The sequence below is a fragment of the Podarcis liolepis genome (assembly GCF_965112155.1).
Source record: "Podarcis liolepis genome assembly, chromosome: 7".
NCBI lineage: Eukaryota > Metazoa > Chordata > Lepidosauria > Squamata > Lacertidae > Podarcis > Podarcis liolepis.
In genome coordinates this window covers 92906408-92927423 of record NC_139561.1, presented here as the reverse complement: position 1 = coordinate 92927423, position 21016 = coordinate 92906408, and the positions used below count along the sequence as shown (strand labels likewise).

The following is a 21016-nucleotide window of genomic DNA, read 5'->3' as shown; positions in this document are numbered from 1 at the left end:
TTCTAGTAATAACATTTTCTATTAATAACATTTTGAATGTAGATGGTTGCTGTTTTTCTACAATGATCCAAATGGTCACACCTGAGGACCAGAAACACATCTTGAACTTCATAAACCATGGGCTTATCCTGCTTCCTAAAGCTTAGCAAAATAGTAAAGGTAAAGGGACCCCTGACCATTAGGTCCAGTCGCGGCCGACTCTGGGGTTGCGGCGCTCATCTCGCTTTATTGGCCAAGGGAGCCGGCGTACAGCTTCCGGGTCATGTGGCCAGCATGACTATGCCGCTTCTGGCGAACCAGAGCAGCGCACGGAAATGCCGTTTACCTTCCCGCCAGAGTGGTACCTATTTATCTACTTAACTTTGACATGCTTTTGAACTGCTAGGTTGGCAGGAGCAGGGACCGAGCAACGGGAGCTCACCCCGTCGCGGGGATTCGAACCGCCGACCTTCTGATCGGCAAGTCCTAGGCTCTGTGGTTTAACCCACAGCGCCACCCGCGTCCCCTTTAGCAAAATAAGGATGCTATTATTAAGATGGACAGCTGTGTGCTCCAACAATTACTTCCAGGCTTGATGAGTTTTCTGGGATGGTGCGGAAGCAAAGAAGACATGCAAAATGTGGCCATGAGTGCAGAACCCAGCTTCCAAAGAAACTACCATTTCCTTGTGTGTAAATCCCTATCACTTGTGGGGTATGTTTGAAACTGTTGATGCCTACAAAGATTTCAGAAGCTAAAGAAGTTTGACAGTCACTGTGTGTAGGGCACTAGCTATCCTACATCTGGGACCCCCAGTGTGGTACCTCTGGACACCACAATTCCAACTAAGGCTCCTACTTTTTATTTGCTAAGGATAGAAATTGTTTTTTGCTAGGAGGGGTTTTTCTGCTTCTTGTCTGTATTTTGTTTTCATAGAATCTTAGAATCATAGAATCATAGAGTTGGAAGAGACCACAAGGGCCATCGAGTCCAACCCCCTGCCAAGCAGGAAACACCATCAGAGCACTCCGGACATATGGTTGTCAAGCCTCTGCTTAAAGACCTCCAAAGTAGGAGACTCCACCACACTCCTTGGCAGCAAATTCCACTGTCGAACAGCTCTTACTGTCAGGAAGTTCTTCCTAATGTTTAGGTGGAATCTTCTTTCTTGTAGTTTGGATCCATTGCTCCGTGTCCGCTTCTCCGGAGCATCAGAAAACAACCTTTCTCCCTCCTCTATGTGACATCCTTTTATATATTTGAACATGGCTATCATATCACCCCTTAACCTCCTCTTCTCCAGGCTAAACATGCCCAGCTCCCTTAGCCGTTCCTCATAAGGCATCGTTTCCAGGCCTTTGACCATTTTGGTTGCCCTCCTCTGGACACGTTCCAGTTTGTCAGTGTCCTTCTTGAACTGGGATGCCCAGAACTGGACACAGTACTCCAGGTGAGGTCTGACCAGAGCAGAATACAGTGGCACTATTACTTCCCTTGATCTATATACTATACTCCTATTGATGCAGCCCAGAATTGCATTGGCTTTTTTAGCTGCCGCGTCACACTGTTGGCTCATGTCAAGTTTGTGGTCAACCAAGACTCCTAGATCCTTTTCACATGTACTGCTCTCAAGCCAGGTGTCCCCCATCTTGTATTTTTGCCTCTCATTTTTTTTGCCCAAGTGCAATACTTTACATTTCTCCCTGTTAAAATTCATCTTGTTTGTTTTGGCCCAGTTCTCTAATCTGTCAAGGTCGTTTTGAAGTGTGATCCTGTCCTCTGGGGTGTTAGCCACCCCTCCCAGTTTGGTGTCATCTGCAAATTTGATCAGGATGCCCTTGAGTCCATCATCCAAGTCGTTGATAAAGATGTTGAATAACACCGGGCCCAAGACAGTTTTGTGAAGGGGCACTGTCTATGGGGGCAGGCGTTGATCACAGTCAGTGTTTCTTCTTTGAAATGGGTATTTTGTGATGTCCCTAACAGCTTTTATTTCCAGTTTTGCTCCTGGGCCTCTCCCCTTGACTGCCCAAACCAGAATTACACAATATGAAATTATGCAAATTTGTTCCAATTTCCACAGATCACACTGTGGTCATAATATTTTAAGTGCAGTATTTGAAATTGCCCGAACTCTGAATACAGAGCCCTGGTTAGTGAAGTGAGGTGAGAATATTTTCCGGGGCCCCTGGTTCCTTACATCTAAGTGCGTTCTTTGAAGAGCTCTCATTTTGAATGAAATAGTCATGTAAGGATTTAACGGCACTCTGAGAAGTATTTTTAGGCTTTTTGAGATTTTTTCCAGGCTCATGGGTTTCATTCATGGGCGGACCTGGCCACAGTGATCCATGCGACGGTCACCTCCAGGCTTGACTTCTGTAATTCGCTCTACGCGGGGCTGCCCTTGAAGCTGTCCCAGAAACTCCAGCGGGTGCAGAATGCTGCGGCGAGGCTCCTCACGGGGTCTCTGCCACGGGATCACATTCATCCAGTGCTTTACCAACTGCGCTGGCTCCCAGTGTAGTACAGGGTCCGGTTTAAGGTGCTGGTTTTGACCTTTAAAGCCCTTCACGGCCTAGGACCCTCGTACCTACGGGACCGCCTCTCCCGGTATGCCCCACGGAGGACCTTAAGGCCCATGAATAGCAACGCCCTGGAGGTCCCGGGCCCTAAGGAAGTCAGATTAGCCTCAACCAGAGGCAGGGCCTTTTTAGCACTGGCCCCGGCCTGGTGGAACGCTCTGTCTCATGAGACCAGGGCCCTGCAGGATCTGATTTCTTTCCGCAGCGCCTGTAAGACAGAGTTGTTCCGCCTGGCCTTTGGCTTGGAGTCAATTCGATTCCCTCCCCCTCTTTCTTTTTTTCCCCCCTTTCTCCTCCTGTTATGAGGCTGTATTTTAATATTTTAACGTTTCAATATTTTAATGTTGTATTTTAATCTTGTTTTTAAGTTGTATTAATTCAACTTGTTTTTATTATTGCTTGTTAGAAGCCCTGAGCTCGGCCATGGCTGGGGAGGGCAGGGTATAAATAAAAATTATTATTATTATTACCACAAGGTGTAGCAATAGAATTCTCTACAGCACCCCACTTTTTAATTACATTTTTTTTTTTTACACCTCAGGAAGAATTTATTTTCAGACAATTCAGGCTTGGAATAAGCCTCATTTCAATCATCTATGTTTCTTCTCCATTCCCCCAATTATTATTATTAAATATGTATACTGCTTTTCATCCATAGATCAGCTAACTAGGAGCTCCCTGGTTCATGTCTCATCTTTGTTATGAACTCTCTGTGAGACCTTTAGCAAACCACTTCTTTTTCAGCAGGACTGACATAAACTCGGGCAGTAAAAGATAATTAAAAGGGAATATAATGGGAAGTTATTAATTAGATATAAATTGGTTCTGCAGTAGTAAAAAGATACAAAATAAGGAAACACAGAAGGGCGGGGAGGGAAGTCGAAGAAAATATGGATCGATCGTGTAAAGACTGTGGGGTGTTTTTTTGTTAAAATACATATATGAGAAAATTAAACATAAAATAACATTTATAAAAGGAAAAAAGCTTCAACACCTCCACTCCTGCCTATAACAGGAGGAGGATACTGGGGAGAAAACAGTGTTACACTATCTGTATTTCATATTCTTCATCATCATACATTATTAGGGAAGGAAAGAGAGACTGAGAGGTGATTTGACATCTTTAAATACAGTGGTGCCTTGCAAGACAAGAATCCGTTCTGTGATTCTCTTCGTCTAGCGGTTTTTTCGTCTTGCGAAGCAAGCCCATTGAAGGATTAGCGGATTAGCGCTATTAGCGGCTTTTAGCGGCTTATCTGCTGATCGGATCAGCTGATAAGCGGCTTAGAAAAAGGGGGGGGGAGGGAAAAAAACCCAGCAGGAACTCGCAAGACATTGTCGTCTTGCGAAGCAAGCCCATAGGAGATTCGTTTTGCAAAGCACCTCCAAAACGGAAAACTCTTTCGTCTAGCGAGTTTTCCGTCTTGCGAGGCATTCGTCTTGCGGGGCACCACTGTACCTCGGTTTTTGAACAGCTTAGTTCACGAACAATTTGGAACCCAAACGCTGCAAAACCGGAAGTAAGTGTTCCGGTTTTCAAACATTTTTTGGGAAGCCGAAAGTGCTCCGTTTTGCGTCCACTTGTGTTTCCTGTTGCGCTTCTAATTTGCGCCCCCCCCAATTGTAATTCAAGCCTTCCGTTTCCAATTGCAGTGTTCTAAAGTGATATTTGGAGCTTATATTTGGTGCTTTTGTTTTTGCTATTTGTTTTGCGTTTTGTGTTTTGAGGCTTTTTCGGTTCATTTGTTTTTGTGACTGTGTGGAACCCAGTTCAGCTAATGATTGACTGATTGTGTGACTGTGGAAATGAATAAAAGCCCCCCATCCAAACAATGACTATCATCAGTGCAGGTAAGAAATAATAATAATATTTTAAATTTTTATCATCTAAAATACTGATTTATTTATTTTATAGTACAGTACATTGATTATTGCTTTCATTTTAGGGATCAATGGTCTCGTTAGATAGCAAAATTCATGTTCAATTGCTGTTTTAAGGGTTGTTTTTAAAAGTCTGGAACGGATTAACCTGTTTTGCATTACTTCCTATGGGAAAGCGTGCCTTGGCTTTGGAATGCTTTGGTTTAGGAACAGACTTCCAGAACGGATTAGGTTTGAGAACCAAGGTACTGTTCCACTGTATCCGAAGGGCTGTCACATGGAAGAAGGAAATAAGCAGCTGTCTTCTCTTTAAAAGACATCTGAAGGCAGCCCTGTTTAGGAAAGTTTTTAATATTTAACGCTGTGTTGTTTTTAACACTTGATTGGGAGCCGCCCAGAGTGGCTGGGGAAAGTCAGCCAGATGGGCAGGGTATAAATAAAATATATTATTATTATTATTATTATTATTATTATTATTATTATTTATTTAAGCTTGTTTTCTGCTGCTGGGGAGGGTAGGACCCGAACCAATGAATTCATATGACAAGAAAGGAAATTCCGACTAAATGCTAGGAAGAACTTTCTGACGATAAAAGCCATTTGACGGTGGAACGGATTCCCTTGGAAGGTGGTTGGCTTTCCTGCATTGGAGGTTTCCAAGCAGAGGTTAGATGGCCATCTGCCAGGGATTTCTTAGGTACCATTCCTACATTGCAGGGGGTTGGACTAGATGACCCTTGAGGGTCCCTCTTCCAACTCTGAAGTTTTACAATACACACACACACACACACACACACACACATAAATGGATGCATCTGCACAAAACTGCATGGCTAACAATATGTTTAACAGACATCAGAATGAATCAAAAGCGAAAACCCACAAACATTTAAGACCTTTGATAGAAAATATATACATATGAAATTTTAAGGATAATTCATAAGCCTTTCTGGTACACATTTTTTTAAAGGAACAGTTTTACCTCAAAACTTATTAGGAATAAGGAATGTAGTCCTTTCTAAGATAAGGCTCACTTCGTGAGAAGAATTAACATTCTATTTAAGATAAAAGAGAGTGTTGAGACAAGTTAAGATAAATATAGGATGGAGATGTTACAAATGTGCAAAATAAAATGTAACAGAAGGAAACCAGAAAAAGGACGGAGGGAAGTCTGCTTGGCAGGGCAAATGGGATAATTGTTGTTACGTTGTTACGTTATGGTACTATATAATTGTTAGAATTTGAAAATCAATAAAATTATATGCAAAAGAAAGAAAAGAAAAGAGGAGTGTAGTCCTGTTTACGGAAGCTTTTAATGTTTGACGGTCTATTGTATTTTAATACAGTCATACCTCGGGTTGAATATGCTTCAAGTTGAGCGTTTTCGGGTTGCGCTCCGTGGCGACCCAGAAGTAACACAATGCGTTATTTCCGGATTTCACCGCTCGCACATGCACAGACGCTCAAAATGACATCACGCGCATGTGCGGAAGTGGCGAATCGTGACCTGTGTAGATGCTGGTTGCCTTCGCTTCAGGATGCGAACGGCGCTCCAGAACGGATCCCGTTCACATCCAGAAGTACCACTGTATTTTGCTGGAAGCTGCCCAGAGCGGCTGAGGAAACCCTTTTAAGTGCTGTCCATGAAGAAAGAATGGGCCATGATAAAGAGACTTAGTGGTTTTTAACGGTAGGTGATGTTGCTGTGTTGTATTATATTATCTTTGTACATCGATTCATTTCTTGGAGTTAAGAATAGGACTAGGATAAATTGTGTTTGCTGAGCCCGTATTTTGTACAGTCTGTATATGGTGTTTGTTTGTTAATGTGTGGTGTGTTATGCCTAATAAAGGATTTTGAATTGAATTGAATTGGCTGAGGAAACCCAGACAGATGGGTGGAGTATAAATAAATTATTATTATTATTATTATTCTAAAAAGGAGACCGTTTACCAAAAAAAACCAACAACAACAAACCGTGTTGAGGATGAAGGAAGTCAATTAGAAGAAAAGTTACAGGTAGGTAGCCGAGTTGGTCTGCCGTAGTCGAAACAAAATTAAAAAATTCCTTGCAGTAGCACCTTAGAGACCAACTAACTTACCATATTTTTCGCACCATAGGACGCACTTTTTCCGTCTTAAAAACTAAGGGGGAAAGTCTGGGCTTCCTATGAAGTGAATGCAGGGGGGGAGACAAGCAGAAAAAGCCCCCAAGAGCCACACACAAGCTTCGAGCGGCTCTTGCGGGCTTTTCCCCAGGAGGGAGAAGGGACTGATGCGGCCAGTCAGTCCCTTCTCCCTCCTCTAGAAAAGCCTTGCGCAACCTCTCCAGCCGGGGGGAAGGCTGCGCAAGGCTAAAGAAGCCAACTTTTTAAAAAATCTCTCTATCTCTACCTCTTTTTCTTTTTTCGTCCTTTCTCCACCCCCTTATTTTCCTCTGGATCAGTGTTTTTATCTAGATTAACGTTTTAGTTTGGAGGGGGGGGGAATATTATAAAAAAGGAAACTTTGCAACTTTTATTTTAGTATACAATAAAAACAGATTAAACAAAACACAAAAGAAGGAAATAGCATAGAAGAGAAAGAGAAAAGGGAAAGAGGGGGGATACAAAGCTATTTACCAGAGGTAGATCTTAACCCTTGCCTCACCTGGGAGCTTTTCTGGGCAGGTATTCCCTCGGCTTAAGTGGGGTGGGGGAAGAGTGGCAGGTAGGGGGGTACCTATCTAGACAGTGAAGCCACATGTCTCTCCGATGAAAATTGGGAGTGGGCATTGTGTGAAGTGGCTGTGGATCTCCTGCCGCAGAACTGTAGGACTGTATAGAGTTGGGAGGGCCACCCGAGGGTCATCTAGCCCAGCCCCCTCACAATGTAGGAATCACAGCTAATGAATGCCAGGCAGATGGTCCCCCAACCGCTGCTTAAAAGCCTCCAGTGGTGGAGACCCCCAACAATTTCCGAGGTCACAGAATTGCAGGGTTGGAAGGGAACCCCAGGAGTCATCTAGTCCAGCCCCGGTGGACAGCGGGCGCAATCCACCCCATTGTGCAAGGCTAAAGATGCTGCTCAAGGCTAAAGAGGAAGCGCGCAGCCTGTCCGTGGCTCTTTGGGGCTGAGGGGGGGAATAATATTTTTTTCCTTGATTTCCCCCTCTAAAAACTAGGTGCGTCCTGTGGTCCGGTGCGTCCTATAGAGCGAAAAATACAGTAGTTATTGGTATGAGCTTTCGTGTACATGCAAGAAATATCTGAATAAGTGGTATCTGAAGAAGTGTGCATGCACACGAAAGCTCATACCAATAACTAACTTAGTTGGTCTCTAATGTACTACTGGAAGGATTTTTTTTATTATGGTACATATATTATTGATTATTTGCTTTGTATAAGTTTTCGTACATTATCATGTCTTATTTGTATTTTTGTGTGTGTGTGTTGTTGTTTGTTTTTCTTTTGATTCTGTACTAATATTTTCAGTTTAGTTTGACATGTGTGTGTGTGTGTGTGTGTGTGTGTGTGTCTGTTGTAAATAAACTAAATGAAAACAAAAAAGGAATGTAGCGCTTTCTATATCTCTCACACGATAACTTTCCTATTCCTGCCCCCTTAATGTATTTTTTGGTCACTGTTTCATCTTTCTCTTATTGCTTTGGGTGCTATTGGCCTACTTTACAGGAATGTTGTTTGGACTTATCATGAATGTGCAGCACTTTGAATATTTTCACTGTATATTTATTTATTTATGGTTGCCATTAATTTGATTTGAATTAATTTTATAATGAATGGTGATTTTTAGAACGATTTTAGAATGGTGTATTATTTTATTGTTGTGAGCCACCCTGAGCCCGGCTTTGGCTGGCGAGGGTGGGATATAAATAAATATTAATAATAATAATAATAATAATAATAATAATAATAATAATAATAATTTATTACACTTGATCTTAGCCAAAAGGCCGAGAAGCGATGGCTAAAAAAGCCACCTCTATTGGTCTGTCTCCCCCCCCCCCCCGCAGCTGTATTACCTGGGTTATGAAGGCGCCTAAAAGATGTTAAAGCAAAGATTATGGGACAATGCACACAGTGACTTGCAATCGCGATCACATGCATCTGTAGTTTGCTGGCAGTAGGAGTACAATATGGGCATGTCTTTATGTTAACACCTTACATTAAAAACCTGACAGTACCAAACTATCAAAGGCTTTCCACCAAAGCCAGACCAAACGTCTTTCCTTCTGCAGTGTTGGCTGGCAGGTTGAGAGAAGTTCCCTACCAGGACAGACTTTGCTCGTGTGCTCAAGACATCGATTCCATAAAACATATTTTGTTGCATTGTGCAAAATATGAGCAAGCCAGGGCTGAACTGATACTACCCTTGCTGGTACCTTTCCCAGGAAAATCAGAGGCTCCAGTGGCGTAGTGTGGGTTGTCAGCACCCGGGGCAAGGCAAATAATTTGCGCCCCTAAACCATGGATTTGCACCCCCTAACCCATGGATTTGCACCCCCTAACCCCCAGATGTTGCGCCCGGTGCGGCCGCCCCCCCCTGCACCCCCCACGCTACGCCACTGAGAGGCTCACTATGTCAGGTTCCTATTGGAAGACCGGACAAACGCCAGAACGTTAGCAGTGGCAAAGTTTTTATCGGTGGTTGCAAGAACCAATGATCCCTATTATTCGGAACAAAATGCTTGTTTAACCTGGAGGTAGGCTGTATGAGTTGTGTATTGATTTGTAATGATTTGTTTGGTCTCTGAACTGTAATAAAGATTGATTGATTGATTATTTATTTTTAACTTACCTGTCGATGGCTCTCCTGATTCTGCCCTCCAAGATTCAATAATGAGGGAAAAGGTGCCCTGGGAGAGAAGGAAGAAGAGAAAAGACAAGTGAGAGAGACTTGAGGAAATACAGCAGAAGTTTTTCTACTGTAAAAAGCTGCCAGTTTTCAATACTCATGAGGGGGTTAATTTGGCAAAAAAAAAACCAACCACAATTCCAAGTTTAGAATAGCCCCCAAGCATACGGAACATGGGAGAACCTCAATTTCCCTTAATTTAAACATTTATATCCCACCGTTTAAACCTGTAAGCACATTTGTGGCAGCACACGACAGAAGAAAAATCCTTTGAAACATTCGTTAAAAACACACACACATTCGATTGACGTTGGCGAGAGACCGAGTTGAGAAATAAGACCAAGGGTACATACTGATATAGGAATGTGTTAGATAAAATGTAAAGAAATATACAATAATAAGAGTACATTCATTTGTAAAAAAGGAATATACAACGGGAAGTCCAAAGTGTTGGTACATATATGATTTTGGAATAGTTTTTTGTCCTTGTTTCTCTTCTTTAGCTATATAAACCTTGTATATAAACTTGGTATACATGCTGAAAATTATATTATAATAAGCCTTGTGGTGTAATGTGATAATGTTTACCGATGTAATATAAGAACTTAAAGAAATAAAACTCAAAAAAATAAAAATACCACACAAACACACTTTCTCTCTCAAAAAAAATCCACAAACCATCAGTCATGATAAAATCTGCTCCCTTTTTGCAATTTGTTGAACAGGGTCCAAACCACCTTAATGAAACCTGTGAGATTCAAGTGGGTAGCCATGTTGGGTCTGCCATAGTCAAAATAAATTAGAACAATTCTTTAAAAAGGTAGTTAAAAAGACTCTTCTTAAAAACCTAAAAAGTCCCTTAAAAGAATCAAGTCTTCAAAAGAGTTGTATTATACTCAGTTGGTCTCTAAGGTGCTACATTATAATTCTTAAATTCTTTTTAAAGGATTCTTTTAAAGACTTTCTTAGATCATATAACTTTATTGAAGACTTGTTCTTTCAAGGGAGTTTTTGGGTTTTTAAGAAGAGTCTTTTTAGCTATCTTTTTAAGGAATTGCTTTAATTTATTTTGACTGTGAGACTGGGTTATACGCCTTCTCCACGTTTGAACAGCAGCCTGGCCTCCCACAACAAACTACTTTTGAAGTAAAATTGAAGAGGAGGAGGAAGAAGAAAAGCTATCTGCATATTTTGTTAGCAAATATGTCACTTGTGGAGGCTTCTACCAACCAGAGGGGGACAGATATGTGAACAGGAATGGTTGCTGAGGACAATGGCCGAATCCCAGCAGCCCCCAAAATGGCGGCACTCTTGCCTTTCCAGAATGGGCCTGATATGTACTGTATTCTAATATTTTGTTGAAAGCTGTCCAGAGTGGCTGGGGAAACCCAGCCAGATGGGCGAGGTATAAAGAATAAATTACTATTATTATTATTATATTATTATTATTATTATTATTATTATTATTATTATTAATTATTATTATTACAAGGCCTACTGTGACTAAAATGTGTTGGCCACGTTGGGGCAGAGATGTAGAATGCCAACCAGCTGGCAACTCCCCCACACGTTATTATACAGTGGTTCGGCTCCTTCCTCCTGGGCCGTGTCCAGAAAGTGGTGTTGGGGGTTGAGTGTTCAGACCCCTCACTTGTGGGGTCCCTCAGGGTTTCACCCTCTCCCCCCATGCTTTTCAACATCTACATGCAGCCGCTGGGAGAGATCATCAGGGGGTTTGGGCTGGGTGTTCATCAGTATGCAGATGATACCCAGCTCTACCTCTCTTTTAAATCAGAACCAGTGAAGGCGGTGAAGGTCCTGTGTGAGTGTCTGGAGGCGGTTGGAGGATGGATGGTGGCCAACAGATTGAGGTTGAATCCTGACAAGACAGAAGGACTGTTCTTGGGGGACAGGGTGCGGGCTGGTGTGGAGGACTCCCTGGTCCTGAATGGGGTAACTGTGCCCCTGAAGGACCAGGTGTGCAGCCTGGGAGTCATTTTGGACTCACAGCTGTCCATGGAGGCGCAGGTCCATTCTGTGTCCAGGGCGGCTGTCTACCAGCTCAATTTGCTACACAGGATGAGACCCTCCCTCCCTGCCCACAGACTGTCTGGCCAGAGTGGTGCATGCTCTGGTTATCTCCCGCTTGGACTACTGCAATGCATTCTACGTGGGGCTTCCTTTGAAGGTGACCCAGAAACTGCAATTAATCCAGCATGCGGCAGCTAGACTGGTGAATGGGGGCGCCCGCCAAGACCACATAACACCAGTCCTGAAAGACCTACACTGGCTCCCAGTACGTTTCCGGGCACAATTCAAAGTGTTGGTGCTGACCTTGAAAGCCCTAAACGGCCTCAAAAGCCCAGTATACCTGAAGGAGCATCTTCACCCCCATCGTTCAGCTTGGACACTGAGATCCAGCTCCGAGTGCCTTCTGGCAGTTCCCTCACTGCAAGAAGCCAAGTTACAGGGAACCAGGCAGAGGGCCTTCTCGGTGGTGGCACCCACCCTGTGGAACACCCTCCCACCAGATGTCAAGGAAAGACAACTACCAAACTTTTAGAAGACATCTAAAGTCAGCCCTGTTTAGGGAAGCTTTTAATGTTTAATAGGTTATTGTATTTTAGTGTTCTGTTGGAAGCTGCCCAGAGTGGCTGGGGAAACCCAGCCAGGTGGGCGGGGTGTAAATAAATTAATAATAATAATAATAATAATAATAATAATAATAATAATAATAATAATATAGTGGTGCAACGAGAGGCCTCAACCTCTTCCTCAGTCTTCAAGGATAACAGTAATTGCCACCTTACATTTTGTGATTGTGTTTTAAAGTGTTCTTAATATGATGTTTTCATGTTGCATCACACCCTGGGACCTTAGGGCAAAGGGCAGGTAACTAACAACAACAACTTTGAGTCTCAGTTATTTTCAAATGGGCCAGCAGTTGAGATTGTGTTCAACAAGGCTGGTGATTCTTTCACAAAAATGCCAAAACAATAGCCCCTTGTGCTACTGTCCTCCTTGTGGTCAAATGCATTTCATTCGATTTTACGCAAGGCTCCAATTAGAAAAATAATAATCATCTCAAGTTCTGGAAAGGCAAGAGTGCCGCCATTTTGAGTGGGTGGCGCTGGGACTCGGCCATTTTCCTCCGCAACAATTCCTGTTCACATAACTCTTCCCTTCTGGTCGGTAGAAGCAGACCAAGTGACACATGTGCCAAAAAAATTAGCAGATGCTGTACAGTGGTGCCTCGCAAGACGAAAAGAATCCGTTCTGTGATTCTCTTCGTCTAGCGGTTTTTTCGTCTTGCAAAGCAAGCCCATTGACGGATTAGCGGATTAGCGCTATTAGCGCTATTAGCGGCTTATCTGCTGATCGGATCAGCTGATAAGCGGCTTAGCGCTATTAGCGGCTTTTAGCTGCTTTTAGCGGCTTATCTGCTGATCGGATCAGCTGATAAGCGGCTTAGTGGCTTAGGAAAAGGGGGGGGAGGGGAAAAAACCAGCAGGAACTCGCAAGACATTGTCGTCTTGCAAAGCAAGCCCATAGGAAATTCGTTTTGCGAAGCACCTCCAAAACGGAAAACTCTTTCGTCTAGCGAGTTTTCCGTCTTGCGAGGCATTCGTCTTGCGGGGCACCACTGTATTTTAGTTTTGACTTTAGCCGCAAAAAGATGTTTTTGTATGCCACGCCAGCGGCAAGACTGCTGCTAGCTAAAAACTGGAAATCTCAAGAAATACCAATGGCAGATGAAGATGTTGGACTTTTTGGAGCTGGCTGGAAGAATCCGCGACCAGAAAGAAGAGAATTATCAAGAAGACTGGAAGAACTTCAAAGATTATTTAGCCAAATATTGTAACAGAACATAATTAGAAGACACTTGAAAGTATCAAATAGGCTTAGGATTAGAATAAGAATGAACTGTAAAGCATTATTGATTTAGATTATTAAGAAAAGAGAAGAAGATAATAAATTGAAGGAGTTAATTTTATTAGAAAGACGGTTTTGGAGAACTGTTACAAGGTGATAGAATGAAATTCAGTCAGTTGACAAGGAAAATTAAATTGGGTTTTAGAAGTAATAAGTGTTTATATTATTGTTTCTTTTTTTTAGTATTGTAACGTGTTTTCTTTTGTGTGTTTTATATGTTATATCTGTTATAAATGTGGAAAATCATGGCAGATGAAGATGATGGATTTTTCAGAGCTAGCCGATCTGACTGGAAGAGTTCGCAACCAGAAGGAGGAGGAGTACCAGGAGGAATGGAGGAAATTTAAAGACTATTTAGTTAAATATGTTAAGTTAATTTAATTGGAAAAGCTTGAAAATGTTAGATAGGCTTAGGATTTAAATATGTAATTTTAGGAGTTAATATGTTTAATGCCAAAATAGAAAGAAAGATGTTAAGTGAACAAGTTAATCTGACGAGAAAATTGGTTTTGGAAAACTGTTAAAATGACATACGCTGAAATTCAACTAGGGGGATACGAGGAAGTCATTTAACAATGTTATTAGGATTGGTTTAAAAACGGCTGAGATCTATGTTTATTTGTTTGAAATTTTTTTTGGAAAATCAACAAAATTTTTAGAATAAATAAATAAATAAATAGATGTGGAAAATCAATAATTTTTTTTAAAAAGAGTTTTAAATTTAGTTTTACTTCAAAAGTACTGTTATGGGATGCGAGACTGTCATGTTCATAAATGGCCGTCTCAGGCTTAGTAAACACCCACAATCAGGTGTGAGGGAACTGCCGGTGAGCAGCCATTTCGCATCCACCTTGGTACTTTTTCAGCTACGGTTAAGACTAGGACTTGCGCACGCAAGGTCCATTCTCACAAGCTGGGGAATGCAGGGAAACCATTTTTATACGTCAGGAAAAATGCTGTGGGGGGGGGACAGAAAGGAAAGTCGTGGGGGCGCAAAGTGGTGAAACAATTCTGGATTATGATACACGAAGAGCTTAAAAAGATAAACTCGAAAAATCAGAATATCGTGGGAAAGTTCATTCATTTCAGTCATTCAACTTCAAAGGTGAAACTAATATATGAGATCGACTCATGACATGCAAAGCGAGAGGTGCTTCTACTTCTCAGAGGTCCAAACTTGCTTGATATGCAATCCTCGTTTTGATGATTTCCTTGAATATTCTAATTTTCTGAGATTAATTGGGGCTTTTCATCAGCTGTACGCCATGATCACAGCAATGATAACAAATCAAGGCTTGACATATCTTGCTTTGCATGTCACGAGTCTATCTCATATATTAGTTTCGCCTTTCAAGTTGGATTACAGAACTCAAGGAACTTTCCCACGATATTCTAATTTTTCGAGTTTCACCTGTATTTAGGAGTTCGATCTTTAAAAAAGCAGAAGCATTTTTGCTGGGTTTAGTATCCCTAAGGATAAAAGGAATATATTCCTTTACGCAACCGTGTAAAGCCAGAATCGTAGTGGCAAAAAAATGGAAAACTGATAAATTACCAGAATTATTAGAATGGAGAACCAAATTTCTTGAATTCACGGAGATGGCAAAATTAACAGCATCAATTAGAGGCTACTCTAATCAAAAAATTAATAAAGAGTGAGAATGTGTTAAGGAATACATGAAAAGTCGGTGCTGGAGATTAAAAATTAATATGGAAAAGTTTAAAAGGCGCAAGGAGATACGATAATAATATATTGAGGTTGGAATAACAAATAAAGTGGATAACGCAACAATAACAAAAATAATAGTAGGTAAAGGAGATCCCACACGTACTGGGCTGTGGAGGAGGGAGGTGAAGGGATTAATTGTTAAAGACTGGCATAGGATTTAAGAGATTTAAATTTTCATAAAGATTCTATAAGGAAAGCAGCAAGAAATATCAAGTAAAGGTATCGGAGAGGAGATCAGTGTAAATGAAAACACGAGACTTATGGTTTTGTTACATATGATTTTATTTTTGGAGCTGTCTGTTTATTTTGGAGTTGTTTGTTGTAAAGAGCGTATATTATGTGAATAAAATAATAAAGGATTTGTGGGAGAAAGGAAGGAAGGAAGGAAGGAAGGAAGGAAGGAAGGAAGGAAGGAAGGAGGGAGAGTCGTGTGTCAATCTGGCCTTGCTCCAAGAGAAAGGCCTCCGAAAATGTAGAAAGTTAGTAATAAATGTTGGAAATGTAAAGAAAAAGAGGGAACATTTAATCACATGTGGTGGGAATGTAAAAAGGTGAAATGCTTCTGGGAGATGATATATAATGAGTTGAAAAAAATGTTGAAATATACATTTATAAAGAAACCAGAAGCATTTCTACTGGGCATTGTGGGGAGTGATATCAATAGAAAGGAATGTAAGCTCTTTTTATATGCAGTAACAGCAGCAAGAATATTACTGGCCCAAAAATGGAAGCAAGAAGAATTGCCGACGATTGAAGAATGGAGGATGAAGTTAATGGACTAGGCAGAACTAGATAAACTAACAGGAAGGATTCGAAACCGGCGGGACCAGAAATTCACGGAAGACTGGAGTAAATTTACGGACTATTTGAAAAGTAATTGTGAAGAACAGATGGCGTTTGTAGGGTTGCAAGAAGTTTTGTGAGGAGTATCATTAGAAGTATTGTAAAAATGGAGGATGATTTGTCAAGAGATGTAAAGGCAATATAAAGTTAAGAAATGCATAAGAAGTGCTGAAAACGGTGGATCATCAGAGGAGCTGGTGGAAGTCCAAAAAGATTGTATAAGTAATAAGTTTTGTGGTACATTTTATATGTTAAAATTAATAAAAAATATTATAAAAAAGAGAGAGAGAAAGGCCTCGGGGTGAACATGGCGGCCTAAAAGCTGGTGGGCGGTTTTCCGTCTACCGGCTAAAATGGAGTCAGTTTTTATGGGGCTGATACACACATTAAAATAAAAATAAAAAGCTGGATGTGGTGTTTATGGGCAACTAAGAAGGCCTCTGTTTGCTCCAGATGCCGGCTAGACTGTCCCCACCTCAGTCCAGTATTTCCCTCACAATTTCTCCTCGGTCTCCTGTTATTGTTGTTTTCTACAACAGCCTTCATGACAATTCGATTCAGAACATACTCAAATCCAAAAATAAATATAAATGGCTGCCTTCCCAACACCACATAGACCAAAATTGTAAAAGAAAAAAAGAAAATTTCTCTCGTTTTCTCCTCAGAACAAGAACTGTGAGGGAACAAGTTGGTGGGGAAACACCTTTAGGGTTACACTCAACTATTAAAATCGTGTATTGTGTTGTCTGTTTTCCCTTAACCAAGTGAGGAAAAACAGCAAATAAATTCTTATTAAGCTGGGCTGCACACACGCAAAATAAGAAGAAAAAGAAGAAGAAGAACTGTATTTTTCCGCGTATAAGACTATATTTTGAAGTTTAAAATAAGGGGTTGTCTTATACACGGATAGTGTATTTTCTTAATTTTGACTCCCCCAAAATAGGAGGTGTCTTATACATGGAAAAATACGGTGGTGGTAGTAGTAGTAGTAGTAGTAGTAGTAGTAATAATAATAATAATAATAATAATAATAATAATAATAATAATATTGAGGGAGGCAGAGCAGCAAATGCCACCCCCACCCCCCGGCTCTACTCCAAGTCAAGGTACCTAATACCCAAAAGCTGACTAATTTATTTTAGCACCTGAAGCAGAAAATCGCATAACTGCTTCCCCTCTTCCCTGGCAGTAAAATAATATATGATGATAATAATAATAATATTAACTTAACAGTTGGCTGTCACGACACTCAAAATCAACTGTCTGAGGCACTTGCCTCATCCTGCCTAATGGCAGGGCCGGCAGTCTTAACAAGGGTATCACTTCTTTAAAGAAGTCCTGGTCAAATTTGTTGCACGTGGATAAACGATACTGCCAAAAAGGGAAAAAAGAAGAAGTATTTACTTGTCTTTTGATAATGTGAACACATTATTGCAACAGGTGGCATCCTAGAAAAGGTACTCTTTTGGTTTTGTTGTTGTTTAGTCGTTTAGTCATGTCCGCCTCTTTGTGACCCCCTGGACCAGAGCACGCCAGGCCCTCCTGTCTTCCACTGCCTCCCGCAGTTTGGTCAAACTCATGTTGGTAGCTTCAAGAACACTGTCCCACCAACTCGTCCTCTGTCATCCCCTTCTCCTTGTGCCCTCCATCTTCCCCAGCATCAGGGTCTTTTCCAGGGAGTCTTCTCTTCTCCTGAGGTGGCCAAAGTCTTGGAGCTTCAGCTTCAGGATCTGTCCTTCCAGTGAGCACTCAGGGCCTGATCCTTCAGAATGGAGAGGTGGGATCTTCTTGCATTTTGCCGCTTCCACGCATGCGCGTGACGTCATTTTGAGTGTCTGCGCATACGCGAGGGGCGAAACCCGGAAGTTACGCGCTCCGTTACTTCCGGGTTGCCGCGGAGCTCAACTCGAACGTGCTCAACCCAAAGCACATTCAACTGGAGGTACGACTGTATTGGCAACTACGTCTGCCTTCAGGGATCCAACTGTGAACTGATGTAAGTAAACTTCTTTTACTGACTTTGACAGGGCTGTTTTTACCCACGGGTGTGGGGCACCCAGGCTCCGAATTCTGGGGGGTGCCAGGCGCCCGCAGCCGAAGCCACCTAAGCTCTTAACTATCTACCTGTTATGAAATAATAAATAATTTTGATCAAGCTAGAAAAACAAAATGCACATGTACCTAGGTATTACCAAAATGTATACCTACTGTTTCGCTAAAGGACTTTCGACTCTGTGCGCTCATTTACCAAAGACATCGGTGGCACTCTCCGCTTTTCTGCTCAAGTTTGGGGGTTCGAAAGAAAAATCACCCGGCGAACCGTTTCCAGCCCACTAAGGAAAGAAATCTGGGAACAAGAGAGGGCAACCCCACGCCTGTTTTTGTTTGGAGATTTTTTTTGGGGGGGGGGGAGCTGTGCCACTGTTTCACGCCTCCTCTCTTAACCGCACTTTAATTGCTGCAAATTAATTAAAACCTTGGAAACTTCCTGCAGCAAGCGGCTCTGGTGGTGGGTTGGGGAGGCGAAGGCGAGGCGAAGAAGCCTCCAGCCCGAGGCTGCAACTATAGAAGGCGCCTGCGAGAGAAATAACCGGCAGTCGGCGTCACTTGTGGCGCCATGGACTTGTTTCGTCTCTGGATGGGGGTGGTGCTGGGTGGATCTGGGTGGCTCATATGCTAAAGACTGCCCTGGACTTTGAATAAGACTGTGGTGTCTTTATTCTTTTAAGGATTCAAGGGAACTTACCAGGAACGTACAATTCAATCTGAAACAGACCGAATTGTATACAGTGGTGCCTCGCAAGACGAAAAGAATCCGTCTCTTTGTCTTGCGGTTTTTTCATCTTGCGAAGCAAGCCCATTAGCGGCTTAGCGGATTAGCGCTATTAGCGGCTTAGCGGATCAGCTGATAAGCGGTTTAGTGGCTTAGTGGATCAGCTGATAAGCGGCTTAGCGGATCAGCTGTTAAGCGGCTTAGCGGATCAGCTGTTAAGCGGCTTAGCGGATCAGCTGTTAAGCGGCTTAGCAGATCAGCTGTTAAGCGGCTTAGCGGATCAGCTGATAAGCAGCTTAGCGGCTTAGGATCAGCTGATAAGCAGCTTAGCGGCTTGGGAAAAAGGGGGGGGACCCCGCAGGAACTCGCAAGACATTTTCGTCTTGCAAAGCAAGCCCATAGGAAATTCGTTTTGCGAAGCACCTCCAAAACGGAAAACCCTTTCGTCTAGCGGGTTTTCTGTCTTGCGAGGCATTCGTCTTGTAGGGCACCACTGTAATAGTGAGAGGCTCACACGAGCCTGCAACCAACTATCTGCTGTGCATGTAAAAAGGGGAATGTAAACTCTGCTAAGTAAAGGAACTTTCTAGAGCAAGTTAGGAAGGATATTAATAAACAATATATCCTCTCCTGCCAACCCTGAACATTCCCACACATTCAAGTAAATCAATAAAAATACTTAACTGAGGTTCTGCACCCCCCAACAGATATCCTAGCCCCACACACGCCTCAACACATCTTTCCCCATACCTTCTTGTTGCACACTAAAGTACAGAAACAAGGCATGTGCCAGACAGAAAACGCCAACTATATGGGACACAGGTAGCAAATTCATCAGGATCCCGTGGGAGAAAGGGGTGCAGAGCACGGCTTCCTGTCCTGAGTTTGAAACCGAGAGGCTCAGAACGTGCAGATCTGAGGCCTGGGGGGAAAGGAGCTCACCGGCCACTTGAAGTGGAAAGGGACCCGGATGGGCCCGCTGGTGGCCACGGCGTTGCGGTCAGCAGGGACGATGTCGCTCAAGGCTGCCCCAAAGGTGCAGGGGGGCTCCGGAGAAACCACGGCCTGGGCGTGCTTCAGGCAGACGCGGAAGAAGAGGCGGCAGGGCTGGCCGCTGTGGCAGAAGCTCCGCAGGCTGGTGGTGGTGAAGGAGTGGACTTGAAGTTCGAAGACGCCGGCCAGCTCAGCCTGTGAGCGATAAAGAGAGGGTGGGGGGAAACCAGTTAACACAGGAGAGTCCTTGTAGCCCCTCCCTCTGAGCTGTTACAGGAACACAGGAAGCTATCTGTCTGATACCGAATCAGACCATTGGGTCCATCCAGATTAGCATTTTCTGCACTGACTGGTGATACGATACAATACGACATCTTTATTGTCATTGTCCCATACAGAACAATGAAATTGAAAAATCTACATCAGGCATTCAAAACCCCCTAAAAACTCTGAAACCCCATTTTAAAATACAATATACTCCTATAGAGACTCCTTATACTGTGTTTAAAACCAGAAATGCATTTGGGTAGAAACTGTTTCTCAGGTGGCTAGTCCTAGTCTTTATAACCCTGTACAGTGCCTCTCCAAGATTTCTGGCAGGGGTCTTTTCACAGCGCTTCCTGGAAATGCCGCTAGGAATTAAATCTAGGATTTCCTGCATCGTGCACAGCAAATGCTCTGCCACTGAACTATTCATTTATTGATACCAATATTTGTATACCACTATGTCATAAATAAGGGACGCGGGTGGCGCTCTGGTGTAAACCACTGAGCCTCTTGGACTTGTCGATCAGAAGGTCGGCGGTTCGAATCCCTGCGACGGGGTGAGCTCCGGTTGTTCGGTTCCAGCTCCTGCCCACCTAGCAGTTCAAAAGCACCTCAAAGTGCAAGTAGATAAATAGGTACCACTCTGGCGGGAAGGTAAACGGCGTTTCCGTGCACTGCTCTGGTTCGCCAGAAGCAGCTTAGTCATGCTGGCCACATGAGCCGGAAGCTGTATGCCGGCTCCCTCGGCCAGTAAAGTGAGATGAGCGCCGCAACCCCAGAGTCGGACACGACTGGACTTAACGGTCAGGAGTCCTTTACCCTTCTGTCATAAATACAGATATATAACTATATTTTTCTGTCAAAATAAAAAAATTCCTTCCAGTAGCACCTTAAAGACCAACTAAGTTAGTTCTAGGTATGAGCTTTCGTGTGCATGCACACGAAAGCTCATACCTAGAACTTAGTTGGTCTTTAAGGTGCTACTGGAAGGAATTTTTTTATTTTGACTATGGCAGACCAACACGGCTACCTATCCATATTTTTCTGTGTCTAACACTCCCCTGTGTATAAGACACCCCCTATTTTGGGGGACTCAAAATTAAGAAAATAGGGGGACACTGCCATGGGTTGTTAAGCTTTTTTGGGGGGACTGCCGAAAATCGGTCACCCAGCGTGTAAACA

General features: G+C 42.7%; 1 protein-coding gene and 1 long non-coding RNA gene across 2 annotated transcripts in view; both read right to left on the bottom strand.

Moving 5' to 3' along the window:
• Positions 1 to 21016, bottom strand: part of LOC310712949 — a 2318697-nt gene that overhangs the window by 521623 nt on the left and 1776058 nt on the right. The window lies entirely within an intron of this gene.
• Positions 1 to 21016, bottom strand: part of DLL3 (delta like canonical Notch ligand 3) — a 173404-nt gene that overhangs the window by 142632 nt on the left and 9756 nt on the right. The window contains exons 2-3 of the mRNA XM_083516186.1: positions 19517 to 19762; positions 9240 to 9297 (exon numbers count right to left, since the gene is read on the bottom strand). Coding sequence (XP_083372312.1) covers positions 9240 to 9297; positions 19517 to 19762 — 304 coding nt within the window. The remainder of the gene's footprint in view (positions 1 to 9239; positions 9298 to 19516; positions 19763 to 21016) is intronic.